The following is a 15,891-nucleotide window of genomic DNA, read 5'->3' on the forward strand; positions in this document are numbered from 1 at the left end:
AGGAAGAGAAAATAACTTAGCTCTACCAGTAGTAAGCCTCTAAGATCCAGGTATGGACCTTCAATTCCAATGTACTATTGTCTTCTCTGATGTTTAGTAATGGGGTTCTCCTCCTTTGGCAGTGAGTAGGGATTGCCTGAAAAGAAGGCGGGGGTGGGGTGGGGTGGGGTTAGGGGGGGTATGTGGTTTTTGAACTGGGTTCTTTGGGAATGACTGGGATTGGGAGCCTGAGATAGATATGGTAGGATAACATATTTGGCTTTATCAGGCATTTTATCCTTCTTAGAATTACTCGGTTGCTTTTCTGTTCTCCCTAAATATTAAGCGGAGTTCCAATTTTGGCTGTGAAAAAGCCGGCTGTGAAAAAGAATCTGAGAAAGGAATCTTTCTCAAGGTGGCTTTTGGTTGGTGTTGAGAGTGGGGAGGTACTGATACGCCACCACCCCCAACCAGGGATGTGGTTGACTGCAGCAGTAGTCAGTGAGAGAACCCCAAAGAGAAAGGAAGGGCCAAGGGACCAACTTGGAGGGCCCGGAGAGTCGCTGTACCTCGGGAAAGGTCTTAGAGGGTTTGTTTGGGTGAGACTGGCTGTTTCCTCCCTTTAGAGTCTAGGGGCTTCTGTTGGGCGCCCCGGGCTCCGCTGCAGGCTCAATGCTGGGCGCGCTAGGTAGGCGCGGAAGCAGCGAATGCAGCTCCCAAGCCCGCACTCACGTCTGTAAGGAACAGACAGCTGAGTCCCTTTCCTTCCTGGCCTCAAGGCGGGCCTCAAGGGACATTAAAAAAAAAGAGAGAAAACAAAATGCAGCGCAGGGACAATTATCCTGCGCGAGTTCCCCTCCTCCGCCCTCCCGGGCTCTCCTTCCCGCCGCCCAGAGACTTTCAGCCTCGTAAAACCCGTACTCCCTCCGGCGGGGCCGGCCTTGAAGGGTTAAGTGGCGGCGCGTCCCCGTGGGGAGGGGACTCGGCGGCCCCCTGACTTCCGCGCGGCGCGGGGCCGCGGGCGTGGGGCGGGGTCTGCGGCGCGTAGTGGGCGGGCCGCCTCGCCTTCCCGACGCCCACGGGAAGTCCCGCAGCGCTCGGCGGGCGAGGAGGACGGAGCCACGGCGGAGCTGCTGCGCCGCCCGCCTCCCCGGCAAGTAGCGGGCGTCCGGGCGGGTACGCTGGGGGCCGGGCAGGCGTGGGGGTGGGCGAGCCGGCCGTCCTTCCAGCAGAGTTGCCTCGCTCTGAAGGGAGCACACCCGCCAACTCTCTGCCTGTCTTTTAAGTTTCATTTTGATTAGGAAACCTATCTTTTAAAGAAACCTCAGAACCCTAAGCAAAGAGCCCAGCGTCTCAGAGGGCTTAAAGGTTCTGTGGGAGCCTCCTCCAGGCACACTTGAGCCAGTGCAGAAAGTTTTGGTTTTGGTGTGCTGATTTGGGATCTTGTCCCAAAGCTAATTTGGCTAAAAATAATTTGGGCTGGCAGCTGTGAGCTCGTTTTCAGAATTTTGTTAGTTAGGACCTCTCCAGTTTTTCATGGCAGTAAACTTTGGTTTTAAAAGTCTTTAAAAATAATCTTAAATAGTGCGTTGGTTATAAATAGAGATAAGCAACTCCATTTTATATCTCACTGAAATCAGAAAGTAGATGGTCATATATAGAATAATGCCTTACATTCTCCTGAAACAAAGTAAATGTTAGTCAGAGTTCCAGCTGTATGTTTGGATGTCTTGCACCTCATCTGTTGAATCATTGGCTCCCTGTGATATTTTTAAATTTATTCGTTTAACAAATACCTGCTGATAAATAACTCGCCTTTAAATAATCCCCACTAGACCAAACGTCTCCTCCTAGGTCCCACCCATTTCTTTGCTCCCTTTTACTTAAAAAGACAAAAGAAAGAAAGAAAAGAAAGAATGAGAAAAAGCTCTTTGAAAGACTTGCCTCTAAGCCTTTATTTCTCCTCCTCCTGTTTCCTCCTCCACACTCTCATCTCAGGCTTTTTGTCTCCATCACCCCCATGTCACTTGTGAAATCCAGTGTCTGTGTACATTTCCACTTCCTGTGACACAGTTGTTCGCTCCCTCCTCCTTGATATTTTTTCTGCATTTGGCTTCCAGGTCACCACCACCTTCTTCTGCATTTCCTTTCACCTCACTGGTCACTCTTTCTGTGTCTCCAGGCTTTTCCTTCTTTTCTCAACCACTGTTAGACTGCCACAGTGCTTGGTTCTTGGCCATATTCTCTTTTGAGCCATAACTTTCTCCCAAGGCAATTTCTATCCCAAGCCATATTTCATGACTATAAATAACATCTATAAGCTGATGACTTCCAAATTTTTCTTTCTAGTTTTACTTCTGTCCTGAGCTCTAGACGCATGTGTTTAGCTATTTGCTCAACATCTCCACTAGGAAGTCTGATCAGCATTTAAATGTAGTATGTCCAAACAGAATTACTGATACACACCCACCCAGTCCTCTTCTGTTTGCCCCTCACTTACCTTCCTTATCACAGGAAATGTTACTGCCATTCAGTGAGGCTGAAACTCTAGGGATCATCATCGACTCCTCTTTTCAGCTCTGACCGCACATCCAAGCATCCAGCAAACTCTGTTGACTCTACCTTGAAAAGATAGCTCAATTTCGACCACGTATTATGTGCCCTCTCTAACACAAACCACAATTCTCTTTTACTGGACAACTGTGAAGACTCTGATTTGGTCTTCCAGCTTCTACCCTTGCTTCTCTATAGTGTTTCTCCAAACAGCAGTGGTTTTTTAAAAATATCTAATCAGAATTTTCACGTCCCTTCAAAACCTGGTGGCTTCTTATCAGAATCATAAAAACCAAATTCTTACCATGGCTCAAAGCCCTGTGTCATCTCACCCCTGACTGATTCCCCTGGTCTTATCTTCTGCTTCCCACCTGCCTCCCCCCGCCCCGCCCCCGGCCCCGACCTCTCAGCTGGAGTGGCTCTGATCTTGCTCCTGTTCTCCTTGCCTGCAGCAGGCCTCTGCTAGGCCATCGCAGGCTGTACACCTTCACTTTCCTCACTCCCCTGTTCACATACTGTCTCAGGGGTTACTGCCTTAGTCCTGGTAACATCTTCTTGTCACTGATCCTCTGGGTTGGTGGCTGTTAGATACTGAGCGCTGTTCTCTAATATTCCACGAAGCTTATGGCACCGTTAAATCCTTATTGGTTGCTAGGACTCTCTAATATTGAAAGTGCACAAGCAGCTTTCTCTTGAGTCTCACTTTGATAAAATGTGCAAGTTTGCCCTTACCGTCTGTGTTTTTATAAAATGTTGTTCCTGGTTTGGAGAAGGTTTGCCCTTTAAGGCTAGTTCTCATTCTTAAATATAGAAAATGAAAGGAAAATACTCTGTTTACTGGAAGGAATATGCAATATTTTTTTTCAGTTCCTTTGCTTCAGTGGGAAGCAGTAGTCTCTGATTCAGAGTGTTGCTGAGTGGTACCAGAAACAGGTAGTTTTAATGGGAAGAAGAAAAATGAAGGCACTTGTGCAGAGAATATTATACACGTCTTTAAGTTGTGTAGTGACTGAGCCAGTGTCAGAATAACAAGATTCATAGCAAGATTCAGTTCTCTTTTTAAAATATGTGGGAATGGAAATGAAAAACAATATTTTCATCTTCACGGAAAGCTGTTGGGGAATAAAAGACCGTTTAATTTACATAATGTTTATTTGTCATTTTAATCCCAAGGAACTAGTTCTGTGATGTTACCAGTAGAATAGGTACTATTAGCCTGGCCAAAAAGTTTACAGAAAAACCTGAATGAACTTTTTGGCCAACCCAATACCTTCCTCTCTTTTAAAAGAACAGAAAAACATTTTTTTTTCTCATTTCAGATTTGGGATTTCAGATGCTTGAATAAACATATATAATAGAAGATTAAATAAAATTTTAAAATAAAGGGATTTGGAATATGGAACAAAGAATAGGAGGGTTAAAGGAAAGCCATGAGGAAAATCATGATCAGATCTCCTGCCCCAAGCTTCTGTATGTTGATTAGACAGCACTCATCGACCTGGACCTTCCTAGCAGCTGAGAAAAGAGACAGGCTCCACAGGTGAAAAAGACGGTGCCCAGGGGAAGACCAGTTTGTGTATTTTTGTTTTTCTACCTGATAGAAGCAATTTTTTAAAAATTAATTAAACATTTACTTGCTCAAGGACCTGTTTTAGGTACTGTGGAGATGAATATTCTGCCTTCCAGTATGTGTAATTAAGTAAGATATTGGAGGACCCCTGTTGGGTTTAGAGTTAGCAAATCCAGACTATTGGAAAATTTTCATGTAGACTAAAAAAAAACAAAAACAGGAGATCAAACAGTTAAACCTGGAGGTGAGCTCAACCTATCCAAAATGTGCAGATATGACACATAAGGTATATACTATTTGAGGCATTAAGTGAATGTGACCTCTATTTAAAAACACAAAATCTAGAGAATAATGTATTTACTAAAAAATCTTCTTTTTTCCAGATTACATTATCATCGTAGAAAAAGGGTGTATAGATATAGATACATGTACATTCACACATCTACCATACACAGCTAACCAATGTTAACTTTTTGGTATACTTCATTCCAATCTATTTTCTCTATAGTTTGTTTTTACAAAGTTTTGCAGTATATTTTATTTTATAGTCTGTTTTTTCCACTTATTGTTATGGAAGCATTTTCTCATGTCGTTAAAATAATTCGTAACATTCGTAAACATTTTGATGATTTAATAGGGTTCAACCATATGAATAATATGACATAGTTTATGTTGCCATTCCCTACTTTTTGAACATTTTGATTGTGTACCTCCAATAGAATGTTGGCTAGCCTATGATACTATGTACAAGTTCTCTAATAAGAAAATATAGTCATGTAACTCATACTTCAGAATTGCAATAAAATGTTTCCATAGATCCTGTGACCGGAGAAAGCTGAGCAAGTTTGAGAAACAAAAAAAGACACACATGTAGGGAACTGGGGGAGCAGAGGGAAGAAAAGCACGAGATAAGCTTGGAGCTGAAGGAGCCAGATCATGCAGGGCATCCTTGCCATATTAAGAAATTTTGATTCTAAGAGCAGTAGGAACCCATTGCAGGGGTGTAAATGGTAGTAATTTGATCAGTTGTATGTACTTAAAAAGATCGTTGTGGCTGCTGGGTGGAGAATGGATTAGACTGACCAAGAGTGGCTGTAGGAGACCGATTAGGAAGGAGCAGTGTAGTAGACTAGGGGAGAGATGTTGATCGAGAGTGAAAATGCAGTGGGGAGGGAAGCGGAACATTTTGAGATGTGTCTTACGGGTTGGCTTGCTGACAGCTTGGAAGTGAAAGTGTAGGAGTGGAAGGGGAAAGTGTCAGTGATGCCTGAGGTTTCTGGCTGTTGTAACTGGGCAGATGATGGCGCCATTTTCCATGGTGGAGAAGTCTGGGAAAATGAGGTGGAAGCTACCTCCCAGGCCAGCAAGGAAGACAAGTTAAAAGTGCTGTACAACACATATTATAAGAACTATGAGCAAGATATTATGGGCAGCCGGAGGAGGAGTACTTAACCTGGAGATCAAAGGAAAAGCATTCTGCCAAATATGACCCTTGAGCTGTATCTTGAAATGAATGTACCATATTTATATTCACACAGTTTTAAAAAATGTAACGTAATTGCTCATTAAAAAATCCATACATTTGGATAGAATGGTCCCTATTCTGATTGAGTCAATAATTTATATGCTAGGGATGATAAAGAGCTATCTGTTCAGCTATCTCTCAACTTGAAAAACTGTGTTAGGTCTCATATTTGGAATTGTCTAATTTCATTCATTCATTCAGAAGGTATTGTTGAATGCTGGCTATGTGCAAGACTCTGGAGATACAGTGACAAGCAAGACAGATTTGGTGTTAATTCTGATAGAGTTTACAGTCTAATGGGAAAGATGAGAAACTAAGCAGATACTCAAACATGTAATTAATTGTAGTGTGACTAGAGCCATGAAGGGAAGATATAGGGTTTTAGACTCCTACAGATCCTTAACATTTCTAATGCAGGCTTTGGTACCTAAAATGAAAAACACAGGCACTAGCTTAGTTAGACTGTAAGTGTCAATGGGTAGTATTTGATAATTAATCCTTTCCTTTATACTGGGCCTTTGCTATCCTTATGGATTCTGTGCAAGTCCCAAAAGAAGAAAATAAATAAATGACAGCTGACTCTCAATAATGTTATTTCAATAAAGAACAGGTGGATTCAAATTCTACCCATCCTATTCCTGAAGATATTGATCACCCTAGTTGGGATTTTATTTTAATAAAATATTTCCAGTGTGAAGAAGTCTGAAAGAAAAGTCTACGTGTTCCTTGTCTGGCTGGCTCAGGTCTATTCTGTTGGGTCCTGACAATAAATACCACGGGCAATACAGGCCACACGGCTCCTGTTGGAATTCTTCAACTCTGCCTCTGTAGCATGATATTTGCCATAGGCAATACAGAAATGAATAGGCATGGCTGTCTTCCAGTAAAACTTTACTTATAAAAACAGGTGGCACACCATGTTTTGCTGCTGACCTGCTGTAGTTCCCTGGCCTGGATTTGGATGTTGTATCAATCATAGTTTTGTTGCAGAGAACAGAGTCTACTATAGCTAGTTGAAGCAGAAAAGTGTGCATTAGAGGATATTACAAAATGTACAGTATCACTGGGTAAGTTGAAGAGCTAGAGTCCAGGTTGAGTTTCTAGGAATACCTCAGACCACCACCTACCGTACGGGTGTAGTGGCGCTGGAGCTTTTTAAAAATTTATTTATTAATTTTTGGCTGCGTTGGGTCTTCGTTGCTGCGCGCGGGCTTTCTCTAGTTGCGGCAAGTGGGGGCTACTCTTTGTCACGGTGCGCGGGCTTCTCATTGCGGTGGCTTCTCCTGTTGTGGAGCACGGGTTCTAGGCACACGGGCTTCAGTAGTTGCGGCATGGGGACTCAGTAGTTGTGGTGCGTGGGCTCTAGAGCGCAGGCTCAGTGGTTGTGGCACACAAGCTCAGTTGCTCCGCGGCATGTGGGATCTTCCCGGGATCAGGGCTTGAACCCGTGCCCCCTGCATTGGCAGGCGGATTCTTAACCACTGCGCCACCAGGGAAGTCCGGAGCTGGAGCTTTTGCCACAACCATGAAACCTCCCGCCAGATCAGCAAGCTGCCAGCTCTGAATCACACCAACTCTGCTAGAGCCTTAACCAGCAAAGTCACTGCCTCATGCTCTGCCTCCCTTCATATTTAACTCACACTAGTAAGTACATCTGATTGGCAGAACTTAAATTACATCCAGAACCCTAGCTACAAGGAAGTCTAGGAAATAGAGCTTTTAGTACTTGTGGTACAGGAAGTACAGGGAGGTTCACTAAAAGGAAGTTGGAATAAGTTTTGCGTGAGCAAATCTGCAGGATCTGTTACAGAACGCCCCTTTGGCTACTTAATATCCATACCTTCCCTTCTTTCCACACCTAAACCTCCAGCAAGAAATGTGCTCTCTTACAATATAATGCAGCCATCCCTGATTTTAAAAAAAGCAAAGTGCACTCACCTTCTCCCAAGAAGCTAAAACCCAAAGTTCTGTAGGTCGCCACATCATCTGCAGTATTCATCACAGACATTACCCCGGGACCTAGCACCCTCAGGAGTTAGGTGGCCTCTCTCCTCTCCCAGGGAAAGGGGGAGTAGGAGAGAGAGCTGCCCAGTGACCAAGAGGAGAACAGCTCAGCTCTAAGAAGCTGCCATCCATACTTTTCATCCTTTCTCTCTACTAGCCAGTTCCCTCCGTTTCCAAGCATTCCGAGTTTCTCCTCTCTTCATGGAATCCTCTCCCCACCCTATGTTCGTTTGTAGCTGTTGGCTTCTTTTCTTCTTAGCTAAGCTTTCCCCTCCCCCGCCCCCTCATCCTCTAGACTCTTGAGCATACTGGTGACTCCCACCATCCCCTGTAACTGCTCCGGTGAACCTCAAGGGGCTCAATGCCTTGGACGCCGACCGCTGCTCGAGGTACTCTCCTGCCTTGGCTTCCGGATTCTGTGCCTGATTTTCCTGCTGCTCGGGTGCCACTCCTCCCTCTCCTTTATGGGTCCCCCTCCTCCAGGTGCCCCTCAGGCATTGATTCTGTCTTCAGCTCTCTTCCTTCTCTTTTCTTTCTACTTGTTTCAGTTACTCACAGATTTGAGCTAGTGTCAAGGTTTTATCTCCCATCAAGATGCTCTCCTCAGCCTCGGACCTACATGTGTAAGTACCTATTGGACAGCTCCTCTTCCAGGTCACAGGCACCCTAAGCTCCCTGTGTCCCAAACTGGATTAACTGGTCAGCTACATCCAACCCCCACACCCTGCTTGTCTCAGCAAACGACTCAGCGAACGTAACAAGGCATAGACTTGGGAAGTGTACTTGATCCTTCTTTCTCTGTCCCAACCCCTGGCACCTCCTACATATCTTCATCTCCACCATACCTTCCTTAGTTCAGGGCTCTGCTTTCTCATCTAGGTTACTGTGACAGCCTCTCAACTAATTGTTCTCCCCATCCAGGGCCTTACAGTCCTTAAGCCTAGTCTCCTTACTCTTGTCTAAAACAAGTCAGATCGTGTCACTCCCCTGCTTCATACCCACCAGGGGCTCTCTGTCTGCCAACACGATCAGGTTCAAAGTCCTGAACCAAGTAAACTAGGTTCCTTACTCACTCTAATCCTTTTTATCTCTCCATCCTTATCTCTCACCACTATCCTCTCCCCTCACACCCCTGCATATTTGGACTTCAGCCATCTAAACACCTGGTGCAAAATGATCCTAATACACTGTGCCCTCTGGTGCTTCAGTGGTTTTTTATTGCAAATGCCGCTCCCACTGCCTGGAAACCGTCCGCCTCTCGGCCTTACTGATGCAGTGCTCCCCACTGCGTGTCCATCCTGAGTGCTCTGGTAGCACCTGTTATTTGAATGAAGCAGCAGTGCAATGAGTCCTAATCATCTGCTTATCCTGGGTCCACATCCCTAAAACCCAGCACGTCTTGGTGCAGAGTAAGTTTTCAACAACCCTTATTAATAATGACAAAACCTATTTATTAATTGAATTAAGGGAAGAAACTATTAATTTTGTATGTATTTCCCACAAGATGGTGCTATTCAGATAGGAAAGACAACTGAAAAGTTCTCCAGGGCTAAAGGATCCAAGTACTAGATGCCTAAATGTTCGTTAAATGTGTGAAATTTCAGAGGCAGTGATTTAAACACATAAGCTTTTTCTGTGGTAAATGCATGGACAGGTTGAGAATGGTTTATGCATATGTATTTTATTATCAAATTATTACTGATCATTGTTTTACTTAACTGCTTTTTGGGAGCCTCTCTTCCCAAGTGGTCAAAATTTTTTTTTAAATGGAAACAGTAACTCTTAATTCTAGGGCAACAAACTTTTAAGGAGGGCTGTACTGGGGTTTTTCAGAGATACAGGACCAGTAGGTTTTATAGAGAGAGAGGGAGGGAGGGTGGGAGATTTCATTTTAAGGAATTGGCTCATGTGACTGGCGGGGCTGGCAGGTCCCAAATCTGCAGGGCTAGAAACAGACAGGAGGTGACTGCAGTCTTGAGTCTGAAGGCTGGAAACTCAGGTGGAGTTTCTATGTTGCCATCCCAAGGCAGAATTCCTTCTTCTTTGAGGAAGCTCAGTATTGCTTGGCCTTCACTTATTGAGTAAGTTCCACCCACACTATGGAGGGTAATCTTTACTCAAAGTCTACTGCTTTATTTATTTCAAAAAATAGAAATATAGTTGATTAATATTATATTAGTTTCAGGTATACAGCAGAGTGATTCATTATTTTTACAGTTAAAGTCTACTGCTTTAAGTGTCAGTCTCACCTAAAAAATACCTTCAGAGCGACATCTGGACTGGTGTTTGGCCAAACAACTAGACACCGTAGCCTAGCCCAGCGGACACATACAGTTGACTCTCACAAAGGTCTTGGTGAGGAAAGTAAACTTTGTATGAAAGAGAAATTCACACTGAAGTTTCAGTTTTTAGTTTGGGACAGGGGAGAGAGGGCTGATGGCTGTAACCACCCTGAGGAACCTCCTGGGAAATTTCTGCATGGAGAGGGGCTGTCCTGGGATAGGACCCAACGGGTGCTGCCCTCACTCTCCTCCAGCCACAGAAGTCTTCTGCTGGGAGCAAGAGTACACACAGACACTAATCAGCATTGGGTGGGGCTGAGGAAGAATAATAACCTTGTGGACATGGTAATCTCCAGTAGCCTCCATCCTGTATCGTTTATACTGCAAAATGAGATTGAGGTTTGGGGCAGTCCTAAGGAAGGGGTTTTGCTTCCTCTTTCACTGAGAACAATGAAACAGTCAAAGGGAACTTCTGCAGGTGTCCTCTGCCACACCGACTCAGCCCCCTGTAGGCACACAGCTTAGTTCTGCCTTCTCTTATTGCTACTAAAGTGAAACCGTAAAGTTTTCTTTAGCTTCTTCATTATGTATTTAGTAACAATATTAACTGCTAACATTTATGGAGCACTCTTCTAAGCCATTTGATCTTTGCAAAAACCTTAAAGGTAGGTATTATAATTATCACCATTTTACACATGATGAAATCAAACACAGAGATACACGTACAGTAATTTGTACAAAGTCTTGCAGTTTTTTTTATAGTAGGGCTGGGATTTACATTCAGGCAGTCTGATTCCAGAGCACGTAGTCTTAATGAGAATGGAATTTTTTATTTGTCTCTTGCATGCTCTGATTCTTCTTCTTTCTTATTTCCTGTAACATATGTGCGCACTTGCCCAGTGTGCATATATGCTGTGCTGTTCTTTTCATCTTACTCCTATTGAATGTGGGGGGATTCCTTTGGCACCTTTGTTTGCCTAGATATAGAGTGGATACATTCTGGACTCTTTCCTTCTTATCCTGGACCTGTTGATCTTCCCTTCAGAACTTCAGTTTAAGGGCTCCATTCTGATGGGTTGTATCTTTCCACATTTCCGTTGCCCTGAAGGGATGTGATTAGCTCAGTTGGGCTGTGGTCAATAGTAATTGGTAGTTTTGGTCTTAGATCTTTTCTGGGGCAAGGGATGGAGGTGGAGGTGTCATTCTGTCAAGTGAAAAGCAAAACCAAACCGGAAAAGGTTCAATCTTACAGAGAGCGATTTGGCCGAATCTATCACTATGACAAATGCATTTGTCCTTTGATACAGAAATCCTGTTTAGGGCAATTATTCTGCAGATGACCGTGCACATAAATGACCTTTGTACAAAGTTATTCATTGCTGCATTGTTCATGATAGTAGTAGACTGAAAACAAATCACATACTGAAGAACGGGACAGTTATGGTACATTCACATGCTACGAGATTATGTAAATAAGAGGAGGTTCTCCCTGTGCTGGTATGGAAGGCTCTGAAGTTATATTACTAAGGGAAAAAGCCATCTACTGTCTATCTGTCTATCTACTTACCTACCTACTGCTGTTTGGCAGTGTATGTGTATATATACATTAATACTTTTTTTAAAAAAAGGAAAGAAAAAATACATGTATTCATGAGGAAATATTGGAAGGATATAGGAAAAACTAATAAAAGCGGTCACCAGTAAGAGGCCATGGGGGCAACAGGATGGATGGGAAAGACAAGGATGGGAGTGGGACTTTTCAATATAAATATTTTCAAAGTTTACCCTTCTAAAAAAGTAAATAAAAAAATGTACACACACACACACACACACACACACACACACACGTTTTTATTCCTGTGAACAGTGATCCTGTGTGCCTCTCCCTTGCAGCCACCTTCACTCTCCTCCCGCTTAGATGAGGGGAAGGAGCTGAAATCTCAGTGTTTTAACCCTGATGCTAACTGTCCCTGTTGGAGGAGGAGGACATTGAAGAGGCTTTGCAGGATTCTCTGTGCCAGCCTTCTCCCCTCCCCTATTTCTTTCTGCGTTCCCTGCCTTCCTTCTGTTCTCTTTGTTGATGGAGTTAATTAGCTCAGGGTGAGCACAGTCAGGTTCTCACCGCTTCCTTCCAGCCTTGAGAACCCCTGTGAAGAATCTGGACCACTTCCCCATCTCTGACTCACGTGGTGGTGGGAAAGGCAGATCTCCAGCGCAGAACTTCCCGCATCTTTTCCCCTTGGCTAACTCCTTACTCTCCTCTCCAAATTAGAAGGTTATGGTGAAGTTTTCAGACATTGTCACTAATTTTCTTCTCGCTGGTCTGCTTCGGGTGGGGGGTGGGAGTGGGCAGGAGTACTTGGGAGTTGGAACAGCACATCGTAGATTTCTGGAGTATTTTGCTGTTTTTTGCTGACCAGTGTTTAAGAAAAATGAGACGTAAAATTGTAATTTTTATTCATAATATAATTCTTTGGTTGTTTATTTTTATTTCTCTCAAAAGATTCTGTGTTCTGACTCAACACACCATTTTACCTTAGAAGTTTTCAACACTTTTTAGTGAAAATCTTTTATATTACTTCACATGCACTCATCTGCAGCAACTAATGATTAAGATAATGAAGTTAAGTTGGTTTAACAAACCTATCTCAACGAATAAGTGAAGATCATTTTAATTGATGCTTTAATAGATTTCTCTGCATAGTTTTTTTTTTTAATTCAGGGGAAACTTCTTTCGCAATTCTGCATGGTAAAACTTTTTTCATGATACAATAAAAAAGTCAGCAGTTAATCCTAACCAGTGAAGAGAGTCTGAGTTCATTTAGGTTTATTAATTGGGATATCAATAGCATTGGAGGGTTGTCATGCCTTAGACTACCACTTGGTGGCTGGCACAATATACTGTGGATCAGAACCTGAAGTACAGACAGAATAAATGACAGGCAATAGCCAGCAATTCCTTCACTATTCAGAGGCAGTAGCAAACCCTTTCACTCCATATATACATTAGAAAAAAATTCTGTGTTTTTCCTTGTTTTTTCTTCCCATAACAGTTTTTCACCATTTTTGCTGAATGGTTTCTTCTAAACCTGAAATATTTTGGTATATGTAGCTATGTTACTTAGGTCATAATGAATAAAATTCTGATTTCTTCTTGAACTCTGGTCTTTGCCAACGAACAATAAATAAAAATGCTTTAGAATATAGCCTATGGGCCCATAGTTTGAAAACATGGAATTTATAATTATCTATTCTAAATTTTCTGTCTTTTGATAAAAAAGAACCCCCCTTGAAACTGCCTGTTTGGGGGTTATATTAACAACACTGCCAACATTATCTGAAGATTTATTTAAATTAGATTTACATGGAGTACCTTTCTTTCACAGCTGATCTAATTCTTACACTCTGAATTTAGGATCTTTAAAATAAAAGAACAAGTATAGACTACAGTGATTATTTGTTAATTTCACGGGTGAAAATCACAAGGCTTTGTTTCCAGATTTCACTTCCAAACCAAGATGTTAATTTCTCCCTAGGTGAATAAATGTTTTCTTAAGTATTCCCAAGATTAGCTGGAAAATATATTCCTTACTTTTCACAATCCTTACTACAGTTTCTGCACGAGCCCCACTACAACATGGCCTGATCCTAGACAAACAAAAAGGCTCTGAACCCATGAATTCTGGGCAACAAGTCATTTGACATTTCAGATCTTCTCTTTGTTCTGAGTCAGTAGAGCTGCCTGCTAGCCACCTTTAGGATATTTGTATTCTGTTTTGTATTTGTGTTTGATACAAAAACAAATTTTGTGTTTAATGTTGGAATATTTGGTTTCTTTAGGTTTTCCTGTTTCTAGCTTACACAGTAATTTGGTTATGGAGAAGTTGGATTTAAACTCCATATGGGTAGAGTTGATATGGTACCTTTTCTCTAAAATACCAAAGTAATTTATTTTAATTTGGAGGTTTATAGTGTGGTTATAATACGATTTAAAATTTCCAAATGTCTCCTGTTATATTAAACTGGACCCTCTGTTTAACTTACCTTTGACTACCTGTGGTAGCCCTTGTGAAGCTCAAAAAAGACCAGTGATTTCATTTCCCAATGATCTGTTTGGCAATTCTTTCTTAGAGAACTTTATATTATAATCTTTTTGAGGTTTTCGGGGTGAATGAAATTTTCCATTTTTAATGTTTTGATTAAGTTTACGGTATTCTTCTGCTTTGTTATTTCTCCTTTTAGAATGAAATGAAATGCTGAGAAATAAAGCTTTCCTATTCTGATTTGGATCTTTATAATGGGTATCGGAAAGTCTAAAACGGATCCCTGCCCTCTTTCTCTCACTTGGGGTAAAAGCCACAGTGTGGACACGAGTCAAAGACAGCACAAGTCAGATTCCAAGAAATCTGAAGAAACGTCCCTGAGTGACGCTGCTGCTCATAGCAATACAGCAGAGATGCCAACAGGGGAGCAGGAGGGAGCCAAGGGAGTGGAGGAGATGCCAGAAGAGGAAGCAGAAGAAGAGGTGTTCCTCAAATTTGTGATACTGCATGCTGAAGAAGACACAGACGAAGCCCTCCGAGTCCAGAATCTTCTGGAAAATGACTTCGGCATCAAACCTGGAATAATCTTTGCTGAGATGCCATGTGGCAGGCAGCATTTACAGAATTTGGATGATGCTGTCAATGGGTCTGCCTGGACAATCTTATTATTGACCAAAAACTTTTTAAGAGATACCTGGTGTAAGTTCCAATTCTATACGTCCCTCATGAACTCTGTTAACAGGCAGCACAAGTACAACTCCGTCATCCCCATGCGGCCGCTGAACAACCCCCTGCCCCGAGAAAGGACTCCCTTTGCTCTGCGAACCATCAACGCCCTGGAGGAAGAAAGTCGTGGCTTTCCTACACAAGTGGAAAGGATTTTTCAGGATTCTGTATATAGGATACAGCGGGCTATATGGAAAGAGACCAGAAATACGGTACAAAGGCAATTTATTGCTTGAGACGGAACACACAACACACAACAGGCTCTTGTTTTGTAAAACAAATGATTTATCTCCACTTGAGAAAGCAAATTTCTAGGAAGAGTTTAGATGAAAGAGAACCTTACTCTTACAGAAACTTATGGAGCCCAAGAAAGATAAATTTCTGCAGGACAGTCTATAGAATTGTGGTACTTTTCAATGTTTCCATAAACTTGAAATTGTCAGAGTTTCAAGAACTGTTTCCAAAAAAAAAAAAAAGAACTGTTTCCTCTCAGTTTTCCTAGTTCATGATTACAACAAAGGATATTTTAAATTCATATTCCTCGTATTGAACTTGATCAAAACCTTATATGATAGACATTTAAAAAATACAATAACACTGATTTTGTTCTCAAAGGAACCGCAGAAAAAAATGGCCTCGAGAGATCCGAGCGCCCTCACTTTCGAGGCACCTCTCATGAATGTTGCAATAAAGTGTTCCCGGTGTTGTCACCCAGAAATAGGGATAGCCAGACTAGAACATTTAGAATGTTGAGTGCTGATAAATATGAAACCCAAAATAGATGTGAGAATGGTAGGGCTCTTTAAAAGAATCCAATCAGGGGCTGCCCTGGTGGCGCAGTGGTTGAGAGTCCGCCTGCCGGTGCAGGGGATGCGGGTTCGTGCCCCGGTCCAGGAGGATCCCACCTGCCGTGGAGCGGCTGGGCCCGTGAGCCATGTCCGCTGAGCCTGCGCGTCCGGAGCCTGTGCTCCGCAACAGTGAGAGGCCCGCGTACGGGCGCGGGGGGGGGGGGGGAGAAGAATCCAATCAAATGTGTTTCCTTTCTGTTGGAATTTGCATATTTGGAGGCAGTTCCCACCACTGATTAGTGGCCCATTTGATGGTATTGTGGTCAGGGACTTCGTGCCTCGTGCCTGGTGTTGACATGACCCCTGGAGCTGGAAGCTCTCCATTGTTGGTCATTGTGTGTGACCAGGAGCTTCTGAAAGG

At 42.9% G+C, this 15,891-nt stretch overlaps 1 protein-coding gene across 2 annotated transcripts; it reads left to right on the forward strand.

Annotated features, from left to right (window-relative positions):
• Positions 1 to 1,039: 1,039 nt before the first annotated feature.
• On the forward strand, positions 1,040 to 15,292 carry TICAM2 (TIR domain containing adaptor molecule 2). Of its 2 annotated transcripts, none has more exons than XM_027099805.1 (2): positions 1,040 to 1,132; positions 14,156 to 15,292. In XM_027099805.1, exon 2 carries the CDS (start codon positions 14,211 to 14,213, stop codon positions 14,916 to 14,918), a length of 708 nt encoding a protein of 235 aa, XP_026955606.1. In that variant the 5' UTR covers positions 1,040 to 1,132; positions 14,156 to 14,210; the 3' UTR covers positions 14,919 to 15,292. The 2 variants fall into 2 exon arrangements, with proteins under 2 accessions (XP_026955606.1, XP_026955616.1); XM_027099815.1 differs by lacking the exon at positions 1,040 to 1,132 and adding an exon at positions 7,041 to 9,040.
• The last annotated feature ends 599 nt before the right edge of the window (positions 15,293 to 15,891 follow it).

Source organism: Aethalodelphis obliquidens, unplaced genomic scaffold (genome assembly GCF_003676395.1).
Source record: "Aethalodelphis obliquidens isolate GAN/ISIS:26980383/991018 unplaced genomic scaffold, ASM367639v1 scaffold4, whole genome shotgun sequence".
Lineage (NCBI taxonomy): Eukaryota > Metazoa > Chordata > Mammalia > Artiodactyla > Delphinidae > Aethalodelphis > Aethalodelphis obliquidens.